Source organism: Ictidomys tridecemlineatus, chromosome 4, assembly GCF_052094955.1.
Source record: "Ictidomys tridecemlineatus isolate mIctTri1 chromosome 4, mIctTri1.hap1, whole genome shotgun sequence".
NCBI classification, from domain to species: Eukaryota; Metazoa; Chordata; class Mammalia; order Rodentia; family Sciuridae; genus Ictidomys; species Ictidomys tridecemlineatus.
Window position 1 is genome coordinate 106,328,327 of NC_135480.1, and position 15,594 is coordinate 106,343,920.

The 15,594-nt window shown below is 46.7% G+C and overlaps 1 protein-coding gene across 28 annotated transcripts in view; it reads left to right on the forward strand.

Moving 5' to 3' along the window:
* Positions 1 to 15,594, forward strand: part of Gramd1b (GRAM domain containing 1B) — a 273,207-nt gene that overhangs the window by 221,511 nt on the left and 36,102 nt on the right. For 19 of the 28 annotated variants that reach the window (XM_078047208.1, XM_078047198.1, XM_078047212.1 and 16 more), the window contains 9 exons: positions 14 to 132; positions 401 to 543; positions 2,520 to 2,623; positions 3,189 to 3,392; positions 4,440 to 4,530; positions 8,068 to 8,175; positions 8,395 to 8,584; positions 10,555 to 10,688; positions 14,501 to 15,569. In XM_078047208.1, coding sequence (XP_077903334.1) covers positions 14 to 132; positions 401 to 543; positions 2,520 to 2,623; positions 3,189 to 3,392; positions 4,440 to 4,530; positions 8,068 to 8,175; positions 8,395 to 8,584; positions 10,555 to 10,644 — 1,049 coding nt within the window. In that variant the 3' untranslated portion in view covers positions 10,645 to 10,688; positions 14,501 to 15,569. Of the gene's footprint in view, positions 1 to 13; positions 133 to 400; positions 544 to 2,519; positions 2,624 to 3,188; positions 3,393 to 4,439; positions 4,531 to 7,709; positions 7,722 to 8,067; positions 8,176 to 8,394; positions 8,585 to 10,554; positions 10,689 to 14,500; positions 15,570 to 15,594 lie in introns of those variants that run through there. The other 9 variants (XM_078047204.1, XM_021728504.3, XM_040285420.2 and 6 more) reach the window with 5 other exon arrangements.

Here is a 15,594-nt window from a genome sequence, read left to right on the forward strand (position 1 = left end):
TCTCCACCCTCAGATATCATCTTCCATCCATGGAAAAAGGAAGAGAATGGAAACCAGAGCCGAGTGATTCTTTATACCATCACCCTTACCAATCCCCTAGCTCCCAAAACTGCCACTGTCAGGGAGACACAGGTGAGCAGGAAGAAGGCAGAGGCAAAGGAGAATGGGCTGGGAAGTCCTGCTCTGGTGTGAAGGGTGAGGGCTGGTGTACGGGGGACGGTTCTCGGTGCAGGTGTGTTAACACCCATCTGGATGGCAGCACCTTGCCAGCTCTGAGGCCACCATTTCCCACGGTTCTGCATCTTCTGTTGCAGGGTGGTGGGTGGGGTGGGGAGGTGGGAGAAACCACTCCTCCTCTTGCTTCTTTCGGTGTTGGCCAGTGAACTTTTTCTCCCCACAGACCATGTACAAGGCGAGCCAGGAGAGCGAATGTTACGTGGTAGACGCGGAGGTCCTCACCCACGACGTGCCCTACCACGACTACTTCTACACCATCAATCGCTACACACTCACTCGCGTAGCCCGGAACAAGAGTCGACTCAGGTGGGTGTGTGGGGCCCAGAGGGTTCAGATGGGTTCTTTATGTCACACAATGTTCATTAGCTCCCTAGGGTGAAAGAAGATCCTTCTGGCTCTTGATTCTACCTGCTGGCTCTTGATTCTCTCTTCTCTCTGAAGCCTTGTATGACTCCCCATCTCCCCGTCCCGACAGTTCCTTATTCTCTCCACCATGTATCCCTTCATCACTCGGTACATCTCTGTAATGAGACCTTTATCACCACCACTGTTTATTGAATGTCTGTGGTTTACATGTTACCATGTAGGCACCTTAACTACATTCATTAGAATCTTTAGAATGGCCCAAGGAGGCAGATTTATTCTCACATTCAGATATATAACTTTGCCAAGAATCATGTTCCCAGTTAACACTGAAACTCAGCTCTTAGAAACAAAAGCCTGGGCTCTTTCCCATGTCACAATTTCCTGTTTGCCTCCCCTGCTGGACTTTTAGCTTCACAAGAACAGGAGTTCCAGCACCTTCCACCCCATACCCCCAAACTGATTCCTGGCTTGTAGCACTGGGCATGCTCATAAGAGTCCAGGAAGTGTTGTTTGAATGAGTTCTGGGCACTCAGAGAAAGAAATTTAGACCCTGAAATCATAAGAAGTGTGTTGTCTAATTGAAAAGTCACCTGTATCATAGACCAAATTCTTTGGATTTTTAAGGAGCAAGAAACTCATTGATATCGTTCAAATAAAATAGGAGTTTAGTAACAGGTTCTGCAAAGATTTCTTGGGAGTTAGAAAAAGCTCAACATCTAGGCTGGAGATGTGGCTCAGCGGTAGCGCGCTTGCCTGCCATGCGTGCGGCCCGGGTTCGATCCTCAGCACCACATACAAAAAAACAAAGATGTTGTGTCTGCCGAAAACTAAAAAATAAAATATTAAAAACAAACAAACAAACAAAACAAAAAAAAGATATTAAAAAAAAAAAAAAAGAAAAAGCTCAACATCTGAACCTCAGGAACACCCTGCATCTTTCTAATCCTCTTAGGTGTAGCTTTTATTTTCGAGTGGCGTGGAGAGGAGCGTTTGTGCTGCTTGCCTAACCTAAGCCTTCCTTCTCTTTCCCTTTTCTCTCACCTCTCTCCTGTTTCTCCTGTCCTTTGTCCACCCACCCCCACCAAGAGTCTAGGTTTCTTAGTTCTACTTTCCTCAGATCTTTCAAATGCATGTCCCATCTATGCACTCCACAGAGAGCTAGCTTTGACCTTTGTAGGAAAATGCTCATCCTTCATCTAGTGACTAGGTCTTGAGCATCAGGCTGGGATGGAGGCAGCATCCCAGAGGGGGATAAGCAGAGCAGGTAGTCTTAAACATGGGGTATATGAGCTGGGAGAATCTTTTGACAGGCTCGTGCCCACCGAGAATGAAAGGAGCAAGACTGTGTTTGCAGGGAAAGAACTCAGTATTCCAGAGGTAGGGGCAATAGCATGAGCAGTGACTGGGGAAGGGACTACCTGGAGAAGAGTAAGAGCTGGTGAGGTTTTGGGTGCAATGGAGAAGCAGGAACTGGGGCCAGGAGCAGAAGACACTCTTACAGGTGGAAGTAATGAGACCCCAGAGCCTGACTTATGTTTGAAGGGCTCAACGTCAGCTCTGAAGTCCCTTGGCTAGCTGGCAGCCTGCTTGGCACCCATCTGGAGGCGCCTTGGATGGAAGCAATGTGGCAAAATGAAAGAATTCTGGGTTTGGAGTCTGAAGCCCTTGTTGTTAGCCTTTGACCTGCTTAAATATTCTCAATTTCAATTTTCTCAACTATAAAATGAGAATAAATCCCAGTGACCTCAGAGGATAGCCAAGGAGATATGAGATACGATGGAGATGAAAGGACTTTTGAATATGTCAAGTGCAATACAAACGTGAAACTGCCTTTGCCTTAAACATGAACTTACCTTTCCTGGCAGAGGAGGGTCCACCTAGGAAATGACTTGTCTTGTTTTTGGCTTGTCCCTCAGGGTCTCTACAGAGCTGCGATACCGGAAACAGCCCTGGGGGTTAGTAAAAACCTTTATCGAGAAGAACTTCTGGAGTGGGCTGGAGGACTACTTCCGCCATTTAGGTGGGTACTACCCTCATTGTTGCTGGTTGAACTGCAGGACCTGGGTGACCTGTATGGTTGTCACCATTCAGGGGAATGAGAAACTGAGATAACAAGAGTAGTTTTGTGTGATCTTCATATTCGCCCCCCCAAAATGGATACCAAATTTGGCATGTATGTGAAATGCGTGCATTTTTTCAAGAGACTAGTCTGTCATTTTGTGAGAGCATTAAGGCAGCTATAATATCCCCCTGACATGAACCCCTAATCTAGTGATACTGGTAGTAATTGTGTTATGAGAAGGATCTGAAAATTGCCTATGGATGCATCTATTTAGAAGGTGTGTAATATGCCCCAAATTACACACATGTGGATGTAGACATTGGGACATGGCTCTACTGAACAATCCAGAAGAGGGGTTTGGGCAGGGTTAGGATCCAGAAATGCCTCCCACTGGTATCCATGAGGATCACTGTACCCACCTGGCCAACTTTGGAGGGTAATGTAGGAAAAATGTTTCCCTGTACTCCTTCTGGAGGCAGGTATGTGAAGGTGGCCTCTGATGTGGCCCTGTTGTCTGTGCTAGAGAGTGAGTTAACCAAAACGGAGAGTACCTACCTGGCTGAGATGCACAGACAGTCTCCCAAGGAGAAGGCCAGCAAGCCCCAGACCGTGCGGAGGAGAAAGCGTCCCCATGCCCACCTGCGGGTACCTCACCTGGAAGAAGTAATGAGCCCCGTCACCACACCCACCGATGAAGACGTGGGCCACAGGATCAAGCACGTGGCAGGTTTGTTCCAGTTGGGGACAGTGGTGTGGGTTGGGTTTTGAGCTACATGCCCCTGCCAGGGCACATGACACTCCTTTTGCACCTTGGGTATAATTTGTATGATTCATGTGTAACTCACTAAATCTGAGGCTTCTCATGCTCCATCTACTTCTCCTTGCCAGTTAAGTTCCTCAGCTTCACTGAACCCTTACATGTACTCTGCTTAACAAACGTTGCCTTTGGGCTTATGACACCTAAGCTCCATAGCTACCTGTGTAGGCTCATGTATGCAGCCTCCACATTCTTGGGAAATACACCAAGAAGAAGCTGAAACCCAGATCCTAGAGATGAACTCATATTACAAAGGTCAAGGAGTCCAAAATAGTCAAGGGTCTGCCCACCCAGGCTGTGCACTCCCCTGGTAGCTCTTCCTCTTCCCATCCAGCCTTTCACAGCCTCATATCTTTACTCAGTCATGGAAACCTGGGGTGATAAGGGGCCTAGAGAGTGATGAATGCCATATTTCATAAACCGTGCTCCACATGTAACTGTGAGTTCATCAGCGCTGCATGGGGACAAGGAAGGAGGCGGAGGAAGAGAGGAGAGTGCCAGTCTTCCATGTCCCTTAGTCTTGCCCAGAGCACTCCCATGGGTATATATGTATTACACAGAAAATTTCAACTACTGTTGCATTTTAATAAACTGATTCTCAGGTTGCGTGACTTGCCCAGCATTGTGTTATGCAGGAATTTAGGGCTGGAAGCAGCTGCATCTAGTCCTTTCCCAGTGCTGTTTCCTCTTCCTTAGGCCAAGACCACTGTCCTACATTATTATATTTTAGCCACACAAATGAGAAAATTGATTTTCTCATTTGCTCAGTGTTTACCTGAACCAACCCCGGACCTTGCCCTTGAGGGGCTTATCTCCTGTTGCAGAGCTGGGCATAGCCACTATACCCATCAGCAGCACCATGGACCCCTCCCTGATGTTTCTTGCCTGACCATTATCATGTCAGCAGTTAGGAAACTTGTGGGCCATGCCAATGACAGCCTATTTATTCTCCCACAGGTTCCACGCAGACACGGCATATTCCCGAAGACACTCCCAACGGTTTCCACCTGCAGAGTGTTTCTAAGCTGCTGCTGGTTATCAGCTGTGTGTAAGGAACTCTAGGCTGTCCTCCCATCCCTGCCCCAATGCCTTTCCTTTCCTGCCTGGTGCAGGAAAATCATCTCCCATCTCTCAAAGCATTTATTTAGTACCTTTTCCCCTGTTTTTTTTTTTTCTCTTTTCTTTCTTTCTCTTTTACTTTTTTTTTTTTTTTAATCCTCCATTGTTCTCTGCCTGGATCAGTTACTTAATCTGTCATTTCTTACCTCTTTGCTTCTTTTTTCTCTGTTTTACTCAGCACTAATGCTGGTCTTCTAGGGGGAAACAAATGCTGTATGTATGTAGCATCCATGCCCTTGAGGAACTCAGTGAGTGAAAGAGATAGGGCATTTGGAATTCTGCACAATAGGATAACTGCTAACATAGAGAGACTACAGAACACTTTAGGCATCCAGTCATTTGCAAGAGATGTTCTGACTGCTTGCTCTGTATCAAGCACTAGAACCATGTATTCATGGAGCCCATGCTTTGGTGGGGCAGCCAGAGGAAATCAGTGACTACAGCACAGGAAAAGTAGATGCTTATTTTAATATACATGGTTTATAATTGCTATGACATTATGAAACCAAAGGCTCAATAACTTGCATAAAAAGTTACTGAGTTAGGTAGGTGGGAAGTTGAAACAAGTGAAGACATAAGATGGGAGATCGCAACTAACAATCTGATGGGCAAGTGTATGCCATCATTTGCCCAGGACTTTTTTAAACCATTTCAAGCAGGAAGCAGCTAGGACAGCTTGCCATTGCCTGGCATCCTACCCCTTCCTTGTGGGGGTGGGCTATATAAGAGTGTGTAGGTGCCATGGGGGTGGGTGGGAAACATGACAGCTACCCAGACGTGGGTTCTATTGAGCACTGGGCACCTGACCATCTCAAGTTTAATTTTGCTTCTATAACTTCCTGAGCCATTCCTGAAATAGGAAGGTAGAGCCATTTGGACAGTGTTATCTTCAAGGAAAATCTAGAGGAAACCCACAAAAAAACATGGTCAAATTTATATTATGGCAATATGGCCAATGGATTAGAGAAGAAAAGATTGGAGGCAGGAGGTCCATTAGAGTAAATCACAGTGATATAAGTGAGAGAGTCTGTCAGACTGAGGTGAGGGACTAGATCTGAGAGGTTCCAGAAGAGAAAGACTCATTAACCATTTGGTTATATTTTTGATATGCTCCTGATTCAAGGAAATGTAATTGGTTGTATCATTAATAGAAATGTGGAAAGATGTCAGAAAAGACACTTTTTGGCTCCACGTATGTCAGAATACTTCAGGTTATCCAGGTGGAGATGCCAGGTACCTGTAGATATGGACCTGGCGTTATGAGACAACTGTAGGCTGCAGCCACAGATTAATTTTCCCTGGCATTAAAGCCATGGGTGCAAATGACACCATTCATGCAATGTATGGTATGTTATGGAGGCAGGGGACTGGGGACTGCTGACAGGAGAAAACCCCTTGAGGAACATGAGGAACCTTCTTAGAAACCTTTCTTGAACGAATAACATAAAAGTAGTCTTTTGACTCTAAGAAACCAAGACATCATTGCAAAAATTAAGTTCAAAGACAACTGTAACCAGTGAGATTCACGTTTAGCAACACTAATTTAATGTGATTCTGGCATTTTTCATTTAAAACTGTATGTCTGGTATTGGATTTTATTAAATGGAAAACCACAACATCTAGTCCTGGAGTTAAGCTGTCTCTGCATTTTGACTTGACTTCATCAGTTAGCATGATATTAACTAGCTTCTGGGCTTTGTTTGTTTAGGATAATAATCAGACTTCTAATTGAACATAATAGGAACCAGGCTTAGGGTCTGGTGAGAGCCAGCCAGAATGTGAAACAGACTGGCATGGCACCAATTGTCCCCGTGTCTGGCAGACTCCTGCCACCATCCACCTGCCGTGCTGTGACTCAGCCTCCCACCTCTTTTCTCTGTTTAGACCACTGCAGAACCTCCAGCTAGACAGCACATGGGGGTGTCCCTTGACCTTTACTTTGCACAGTCAGAATTATAAACAGTAACCCACACGCAGGCAGGAAGATCATGTGCGGCACTTGAAGAGGTGGGCGTTCAGATGATCCAGTGTGTGCTAATATATGGAAAGACTGGATTATTGAAATGCAGCACAGAATTTAAAAGCTCTCATGTAGAACTCAGAATACCTCCAGGGATTTGCAGCAACCACTTGAAGGAAGACAGAGTTCCATAAGGCCAGAAACACCAGTTTCTCACTGGTGTTCAGACTCCCCCTCAGGTACACATGGAAAGGTCTAGCTAGCCTGAGCATTTCTTTTTCCTTTGCCGTTCTTTTCTTTGCCTATTTGTTTTACCTTTCCTTTTTTGTCCTCTTCTCTCTTCCTATGTGTATCTATACCTCCTCCTCTCATGGTAAGAGCCACCCCTTGTGATGGGCTTACTGTATGTCAGTGTTTTTGACATACATTTCACTCATGGATCAACCCCAGTGGGGTAGGTATTATTGTCCTGATTGAGAAAACTGGGTTTCAGAGAAGCTAAGAAGTTTGATTAAAAGTTAAGAAATAATGGGTTGAGCCAGGATTTGTCCCCAGTGTTCAATATCTATGGGTCCTCTCTTTACCTGTCTTTCTCCATCCTATGAGCTTCTGTCACAAAATGACCTTCAGGCAGCCATGGAGGCCAAGAGAAGACAATTTACACAGTGTCCCTGTAACTCTCCATTCTCCACGGGGCCCTCCATCCCCTAGTTATCCTCACTCCTCCCTGTCTCTGACCCAGACTCTGGGAGGCCTCAACTGGTCCCTTCTGGAGCATGGCAGGTGCGGGGAGGGAACATGGCAGCCTCGGGGAAGTTCGGTCGCACCTGTAAGGCATATCTGGGAAGAGCTGGAGATCCCACTGAATTTCTTCCTTCAGTTCCACCCTTCATTTGTGTCCTAACATTGGGTCCATGGGGAGAATCTTTTCTTAATTCAGCACCCACAAAATACCAAGGGTCACTGTGCTATGCTCTCTTGCTCTTTCCTTGCTGGGTCTCCTCATCTGTCATGTCTTTGCTGCTAGTATTTCCTACTCACATAGGCTTACTTGCTGTCTGGCTCAGTTCAGGTGCAGTTTCCTCCTTCTCCACACTCCTGTTTCTAACCTCTTCCTCCTCCCCATTTTTCTTCCTTGCTCCCATTAGGATCTGTTTCAGGTACTGGCTCTATGATTACTCCCTTTACTCCCTCATCTTTTTTCCACTCCACCTTACATCTCTTCCCACAGGCACCCAGATTCCGGGTGTCTATGTGTCCTCCCTTCCTGATGCCTTCACACCATACCTCTCTCCATGGCTTCAGTGCTGTGCCCCAACCCCTCCAGATGAGGCCGCTTCTCTCTCTCTCCTCCCGCACTCACTGCATCCCTCTGGCTCACTCACTCATTTGCTGCAATGCTTTGGATGACCCACTGGGCAGGCACAGAAGCCTCTGGGATGGGGGAGATCCCTAGCTCCTATTCCGTCTCATTGTCATTGCTTGTCCCCCATGTCTCCCTCCTAGTCTGGTGCTGCTGGTCATCCTTAACATGATGCTCTTCTACAAGCTCTGGATGTTGGAATATACCACCCAGACCCTCACTGCCTGGCAGGGTCTAAGGCTCCAAGAAAGGTAATCCTGCTTCCACCCTCTCCTGGCCCCAACTCTACCCCACCCAGGCTGAGTCCTGCCTCCTGCCTTCCCTGGGACTGAATGCCCCATTGCCCTTGCCCAGGAGACAACCCTTTGGGTTATCCCTATAGTTTTCATCTACTTCCAATTTGGGGCACTGGGGACTCAGAGGCAGGAAGCAGAGGACAAAGCACTCTGATGTGACTCTCTGTCCTTTAGGGGTCTGGGAACACAGGAGAGTCCGCTGAGCATAACTCCAGCTGCTGGGGCACCCCTTCTTCTACCCCACAGGTTACCCCAGTCTCAGACAGAATGGGCCCAGCTCTTAGAGTCCCAACAAAAGTACCATGATACTGAGCTCCAAAAGTGGAGGGAGATCATCAAATCCTCAGTGATGCTCCTAGACCAGGTGAGATGCCCGCCCTCTCAGCTTCCCCTAGTTGGCAGGAGACAAGATCCTTCCTTTATGCTCTGAGAAACATCACCACCTCTATCACCAGCCTCCCACTGATATTTTCCTCTCCTTCATTCTTCTCCCTGGCCATTCACTATTCTAATGTTAAAGCCCTTCCTGAATAGGCTATTGGAAACAGAGGTACATTCCCCAAAATAACAATTAAAAAAAAAAATACATTGGATTTGCAGCAAGAAGGCTGTAGGTTAGATGGAAGGAGTACTTATTTATTTACTTATTTTGGTAACCTATAGTCATCGAACAGGCATTAAAACAACAAACTCCCCTTTTACATGTCTTCCCAGAGGACATGTCTAATTCCTTTTCGTCTATACCACCCCCTCTCTGACCCTCAAAGGCCCTGTACTAAGAAGATAACTATTGCCTGTTTTCCTCAGAAAACCTAAATCCAGCTGTTTTAAGAAAATCATCCTATGGCAAAAAAAAAAAAAAAAATCAATAATTAGCCTAGTTTCCTTGGGAGAAGGAGCTTCCTTCTTCCCTCCAGAAAAATTTAAGAATCTTTTAAAATGCCCCCAGGGCATTGTCAAGACTGCAGGAATTACATTTGCTATCAAGAGAATTAGGTAGATAATAGACCTAGAATTTATCCTGCTACATTAAAATTTCTATTCCCAAAGAGGTGTCATTCTGATGTTTTGTACTTAGCTAGCCCTGAGCTGGAATCCCTGCTTTGCTCTAATTAGTTTTATGACCTGGAGCAAGAGGTGTTAACATAGCATCAGTTTCCTCATTTATAAAATAGGGATTGTGTCTGTAACTCAGAGAAACTGCCATCAGAATTTGATGGCACCTGGAAGACACTCACTAACATCAAACCTTACTTCCCCTTTATAGCTTGGTTTTGTGCTGAAATAAGGAGAGATACTCTCAATACAATTAATAAGACCCAGTTTAGCATGTTTATTAGAATACCAGGTGTAGCTCTGGAGCTATATTTAAGGAGGGCATTTCTGGGGGCAACGTGAGCACACCAGTTTCCAGACATCGGGATCAAGAGGCGAATGGTTAGTTTACATGTAAAACTCCAGAGGTCTGAGTTAGGGCTACAAGTTACAAGGAGTCAAATTTTTGAGTCATCTACAGACTCCTCATGGTTAGAGCAAAGGAGTGGGCTGCTTTGGAGGACTGAGGTTCCAACATTAAAAGAGCTTAAGAATCACAAGATGATGTTGGACAAGGAATGTAAAAATTAAATGGGAGGCAGTTTGGAATGGACACCCCAGGGATCGCTTCCAATTCTAGATTTTTCATTTTTTATTTTTCTGGTTCTGAGGATTGAAATCAGGGCCTGGTGCCCGCTAGGCAAGCACACCCTACCACCGAGCTATATTCCCGGTCCTTCCAACTCTAGAATTCTGTTTCAAGGTGGTTCCCCTTCACTGGGACTTGGGCTGTCAGATTCATAGCCTCATGGATGCTATTGTGTGATGGACCCCTTCTGATTTCCCCACTGGAACTGCCCTATGTAGGCTCCATCCCATGAGGCCTGGAGGAGAAAGACGATTGTAAGCCAGAGACAGTCTGGATTTGTTCTGGGCCTTTACAGAAGGGTGAGATTGGAGGAGGCAAGGCTGAAAGAACAGGGTGGCAAAACGTACAAAGACAGGAGACAGAATGTTCTGAATCCATGTTAAGGAAGTGTTAGTCTAAAGTGGCTCCGCACAGCAGCCAAAAATGCTTAGAGAAGAGTTTCTCATTTCAGTGGTACTGAGGGTCACAAATCGCCAAGACATGGCAGGATCTACCTAAGGGCTTTCCAATGCTGTCTTAGTTGTCCCTACCCAAGACTGCGCCCCTGGAAACCCTCCGGACTTTAGAGTAGCCCTGTGGCAGGTGCTGCTGTATGGAGAAGCCCACTGATAGCCCAACCTGGGCCTGGGGTGGGGTACCCTGTCTTGCAGATGAAGGACTCACTCATCAATCTTCAGAACGGCATCAGGTCCCGGGACTACACATCCGAAAGCGAAGAGAAGAGGAACCGTTATCACTGACAAGGCAGGAACAGGGGTGGCTGCAAGAGGCCTGTGCAATACATGTACATAGACCCTATAAATATATATATATGAATATATATATATACAGAATATAAATATATATTATATACAGATTTTAAAAAGAGATAATGCCTATGTACCCGGGAGAAGGAGCGGGACCTCCCGCCCCCTGTGCTGGCCGGAGCAGCGTTTTCCCTCGGTGGAGGGGCCGAGGAGGGCAGGGACCACCTCTCAGCACCGACCTCCCCTGATCCTCCTCCTCCCATCCTCTGTTCCTCACCCCTTCCCTTGCTGGCCATTCTTGGCTCTTAGAAGGGAAATGCCACTGAGCCAAAGTTATGCCTGTGAAGACCCTTGGGGTCTTGAAAGAAGTCTCAAGGGGGCATTGCTTAAGGTGCTTCATCCCCCAATCCCCTTTTGATTTGTTTCCAAAATAAACAAGAATCTGTTCTTCCCTACCCTCACGTTTCCCCAGGTGTTCTCTTGGACACAGAAGCATCAAGGGCAGGAGCCCAGTGTAAACTCTCCCGTAGGAGGCCATTGATATGGCCCATGCTAGGAGCCAGGTGGAGAGGACTGTGAAAAGCTAGCAAGGCTGCATTTGTGGGATCGTGCTTGGGAGCTGCAGGCTCCTGAGCGCCTGCATTCTGAAGGGTTTTCTCCTCAATCACCCCTGCACCTTGCTCTGACCTGTGTAGGGTGTGGACCTAATAAGGGCTGGGAATCTGTAATTCTCCCACCCCCTTTCTCTCTGGTCTTCACCCAGGCTGGATCTGGGTGAAGTGTCACTTTTTAGTGCCTAAAGTCCTATTGTTTCTCTGTGCCCTAAGAGCACATTGTTTATTAGCCAGGGTGGAACATTTTTTGACCTTGTTAAACCCCTTTTAGTGGTTAGAGACAAGTTGGGTCTGTGGCTCTAATTCTTTCACTTTGAGCTGTGAGTTTGATTTTTCTGGATGAAACAGGGTGTCCTAGGCCCTCGAGGGTTTGAGAGAGAGATCACCCTAGCAACCTATGGATTGCAGGGTCTGCCCTAGAATACTGTGTGAGTAGGGAGCACCAGTAGCCAAGCCACTCAGTGAGTTATGAACATCATTTACTCTTGGTAAAAATAAGCCTTAATCAGTTGAGATGACGAAGACACTGTGTGTGGTAGAACATCTAGGCCATGAGAGAGAAGGATTTGGCAAGGGTGCATTTGCTTGGGCAAGAAATAGGTAGGCGTATCTCGCCACTGCAATCCTGAGATTCTTGGGTTTGGGAGTGGGATTTCTGGTGGGTTTGGGTGCAAATCCTTCCCTGGTTCCTGGCCCCAGAGAGGTAATGAGGTCACTATGGAGTAGAAAGAAGATGGTAGTTAAGGAGCATGAGCTAGCTAGCACCTTTTCAGAGTTGATCCACGAGGGCCCATGCTTTCCTCTGGACTCATGAGCCCTTTCTGGGCACGTTCTTCATCCTTCATACATTCACTTCTGTTTCTCCTTATGATGACCAGGGGAGTCCTGCCAGTCCTGAGCATAGCTTATGGAAAATTGGTCATTTAAGAACTATAGCCAGTTTGGCCAGAAGAGCTTCCAAGCTTGTTCCATCTCTTGTTCCAAAATTAGGTTTTCTCTGTAATTTAGCCCAAACAGAAAGTTAGATCCCTTTCTTAGAATGGCCTGAGCATTTCAGGCCATTCTAGTTGTTGACCTTTCCATCTGTCTAAGAATAAGGCCTTGGTTTTTCCTCAAGAGCAGAATGAGAAAGCCTGAGGATTCTTTCCCAGGTCATCCTCTGAAGAAAGAGAATGGAAAGGCTCTGGGTGGTCAGCCAGCATTGATATCCCTCTTCTGGAAAAGTAGAGGTGAGGAAAACCATCAGTGTAAGGATGCATATGCCCAGATGGCAGCTGGTTACCCCTCAGTTCTTGTCCAGGACTTTCAGAGAAAGACATTGGTGAGGGTCAGGGCCCTTGAGCCCTGAGCCAATAAATGAGGAATGGTGCGGATGGATAGAAATTTTCCCCCTTAGGGTAGCCAAAGCCAACATTACTCCCCAAAACTCTGGCAAGCAGCAATTGTGAATTCTTAAATTTATTCCATGCATTATTTATATTTAAGTTATGTGACCACTAAAGAGGCCATGGACACTTTAGGGTGACTTAAAGGGGGTTCATTGCTGAGAGTAAAATGACCAAAGCATATTTGACCAGAGAGTTCATTGCTTTTGCTTTAACTCTCAGGATCAATCAGAGGAGGAGCAAGGAAGAGGGAAACTTAGGCTGTTTGAGGAACCCTCCTTTTTTCTGGCGATTTGAACCCAGGAGAAAAATTGTGCACACCAAGAGAACGTCCCCTAAGAGTCATGGCTCTTTCATGAACTCTTTGTTCTAACAATTGTTTTGGCTTTTAAATCAGGGTTGGGGGAAAACTATTCACTCCCCTGCAAAATCTCTTCCTCCTTAGTCAATAACTTGCAAAAGAAAAGCTCCAGTCAGTGATATCTATATCTATAAATATACAGATACAACACAACTGTAGATAAAGATTTTTCCTTTTTTGCCTGTTTCTCTTGACGTGAGAATGCTGGGGTCACACAGAAGTCTTTCTGAGAGGATTTCATTCGATTCTAAAGAGAGGGCAGAGTTTCTCACCTGTTGAAGCACAGCTACAGGGTCTCAACTTCCACTCCAACTTACAGCGAAGGTATTTGCCAGATTGGCCTCAGAGAGGCCAGTCGTGTCTGCAGCCTTCTTCCCCTTCCTGTGCACCTCCCTGGGACAAGGGAACAATATCCAAGACTAGCAGGATCCTCAGCTTGACACTCTCAGCAAGAGAACTGGACTTGTTCTGTGTCATTGGGCAAGTCGCCCTCTGCTGCTGAGCTTCAGTACCCTCCTGTAACAGGAGTGGGCAGGGCTAGATTAATCCTAAGGCAGGCTCTAGCTTTGGCTTTGACTTGGAGGTTAGGCCAGAACCTGGAAAGATGGAGCTTTTTCAGTCTTGGAAGGTAGAGCTTCTCTGGTATGTAGTAGGCAGTAGGGTGGTTTGTGGGTTTCCAAGAAACCCAAGGTATTTAAACTTTTTTTTCTTAGGGGCTAAGAGGGCTAGGGAAACCCAGTGGCAGAGAGAGTATTGCTCAGTGTTAACCTAATAGGGTGTTTCTTTATTGGCCTAGTTTTAGTCTGAGAATGGAACTTTCTTTGAACCCTCTCGAAGCTGGGAGGAGAAGGATAATGGTGAGAAGAGCACCATCTTCAACTGAGTTCATCTGCCATCTTTGGCACTTTGAAGCCTTTCATCTCTATACCCTTCCTCCTCGTGGACAGAGGAGTCAGTGGAAAAAAGCCATTTCCTGTTCTAACTTTTCTCTTTGGCACAACCAAATCCTTGTTGGGGTTGGTTGAAGTATGAGGCTTGGCTAAAGGCTTGGGTTGTTTGGGGCACTGGCAATAAGAATTTAGGATTGCAAGGAGTGGAGTGGACCAAGAGACTTCAAGGAAAGCTATCTCAGAAGTGGATTATTTCCATGTCCCTGTCTCCCACTCCCATTTGGACTGTACAAATTGCCTTTGCAAACAGCATTTCTAGGATCAGATCTTGGAGAAATGAATAAGGAAGAATATTTCTGGATTGCTTGCAGTCTCCGAAGGGTCCTTTCTGTGCCATACCATGACACTTTTGTAGCTCTTCAGGGCTTTCAAAGATAGCTTGTTCCCACTAGGGCCCCCAGGAGAAATAGCACTTTTCTCTCTTCTCCCAGGAGGCAGGGCTGTGGTCTCCCTCCCTATACCCCTAGACCCCACCTGCCTACTCTAGTAGGAATCTCAAGGATGTTCTTCTGACTCTTTCCCTGCTCCTCCCATCTCTAGGCTGTGGGACAATCATCCCATTTACCCCTTGATATTGACATCCTCGACCCTCATCCCCCAACTTCCAGCAGGCTGGCCCTACTCCCTTCCACCTCTGTCTTCTTCCAGAAGATGCATTTTGAGTCCAAGAGGAGTGTTTTTCTGGAAGGCCATCATTCAACGCCCCTGCTTCCCTGATGTGGAGCAGGAATTTGCACATGGTGTAGAGAGCTCCCCCTCCCACCTCTCTGCCCAGCCTTGTTACCTCACTCCTGCTCCGGCCATGGCTGTGATGGGCCCAGCCAGCTCCCTGTCTTGGTGTTGTGTGTGACAGCTCAGGGGTCTTGTGACTCAAGGTCCTCAGCAGGCCTGGGAGCCCGGATTGGAGCCTTGGCTGCTGGTGAGAAGCACCTTGCCTGCCAAGATTTGCTGATGCCAGACGATCTCCCCAACATTTGAAGGCCTAAAGGACATTGTCATCTCGGCCCCTTGGCCCTCCTTGCTTCTCTCAACACAATAAGACATTGCAGAAACAAAATGGCGGCCTATGCTCCAGGCACGACAGCAGGCTCTGTCTGGGGACTTGGCCCTGGGTTTGTGTGCCGTGTGCAGAGATTGCACAGTAAAAACAACCATTTTTGCCAACAAGAATGTGTGGCTCCCCACATTCCCCTACCCTGCACTCTAGGGCCAGACCACTCTCTGCATGGACCAGACCATCTTCCCAAACCCATGGTGCTTTTTTTCCCCCCACTCAACCTAGACTCCAAGGTGGGAAGGGATGAATCAGAGGCCTTAGTGGCCCCTGGATAATCCTGACATGGGGTGGAGTGGGGTGAGGCAGTGGGAGGAGCCCCCAATACTTGCACTGGGCCATATGTGGGAAGGCTGATTGCATTTGAGTTGTCTGGCCATCCGTATTTGGATCTATAACTGTACTTTGCCTGGCGCTGTGCGCAAGGTCTGAAAACTTACTGCTAGTACCTAGAACCATACAAGGCTACCTAGCCAAATATTAATGTAAAGTAGCTAGAGCCATGGAAGTACAGTATGAATTAAAAGAAAAAAAAAAGTATTGAATTCCAAATAATGAATAGTGTGTGTGTTTATTGCTT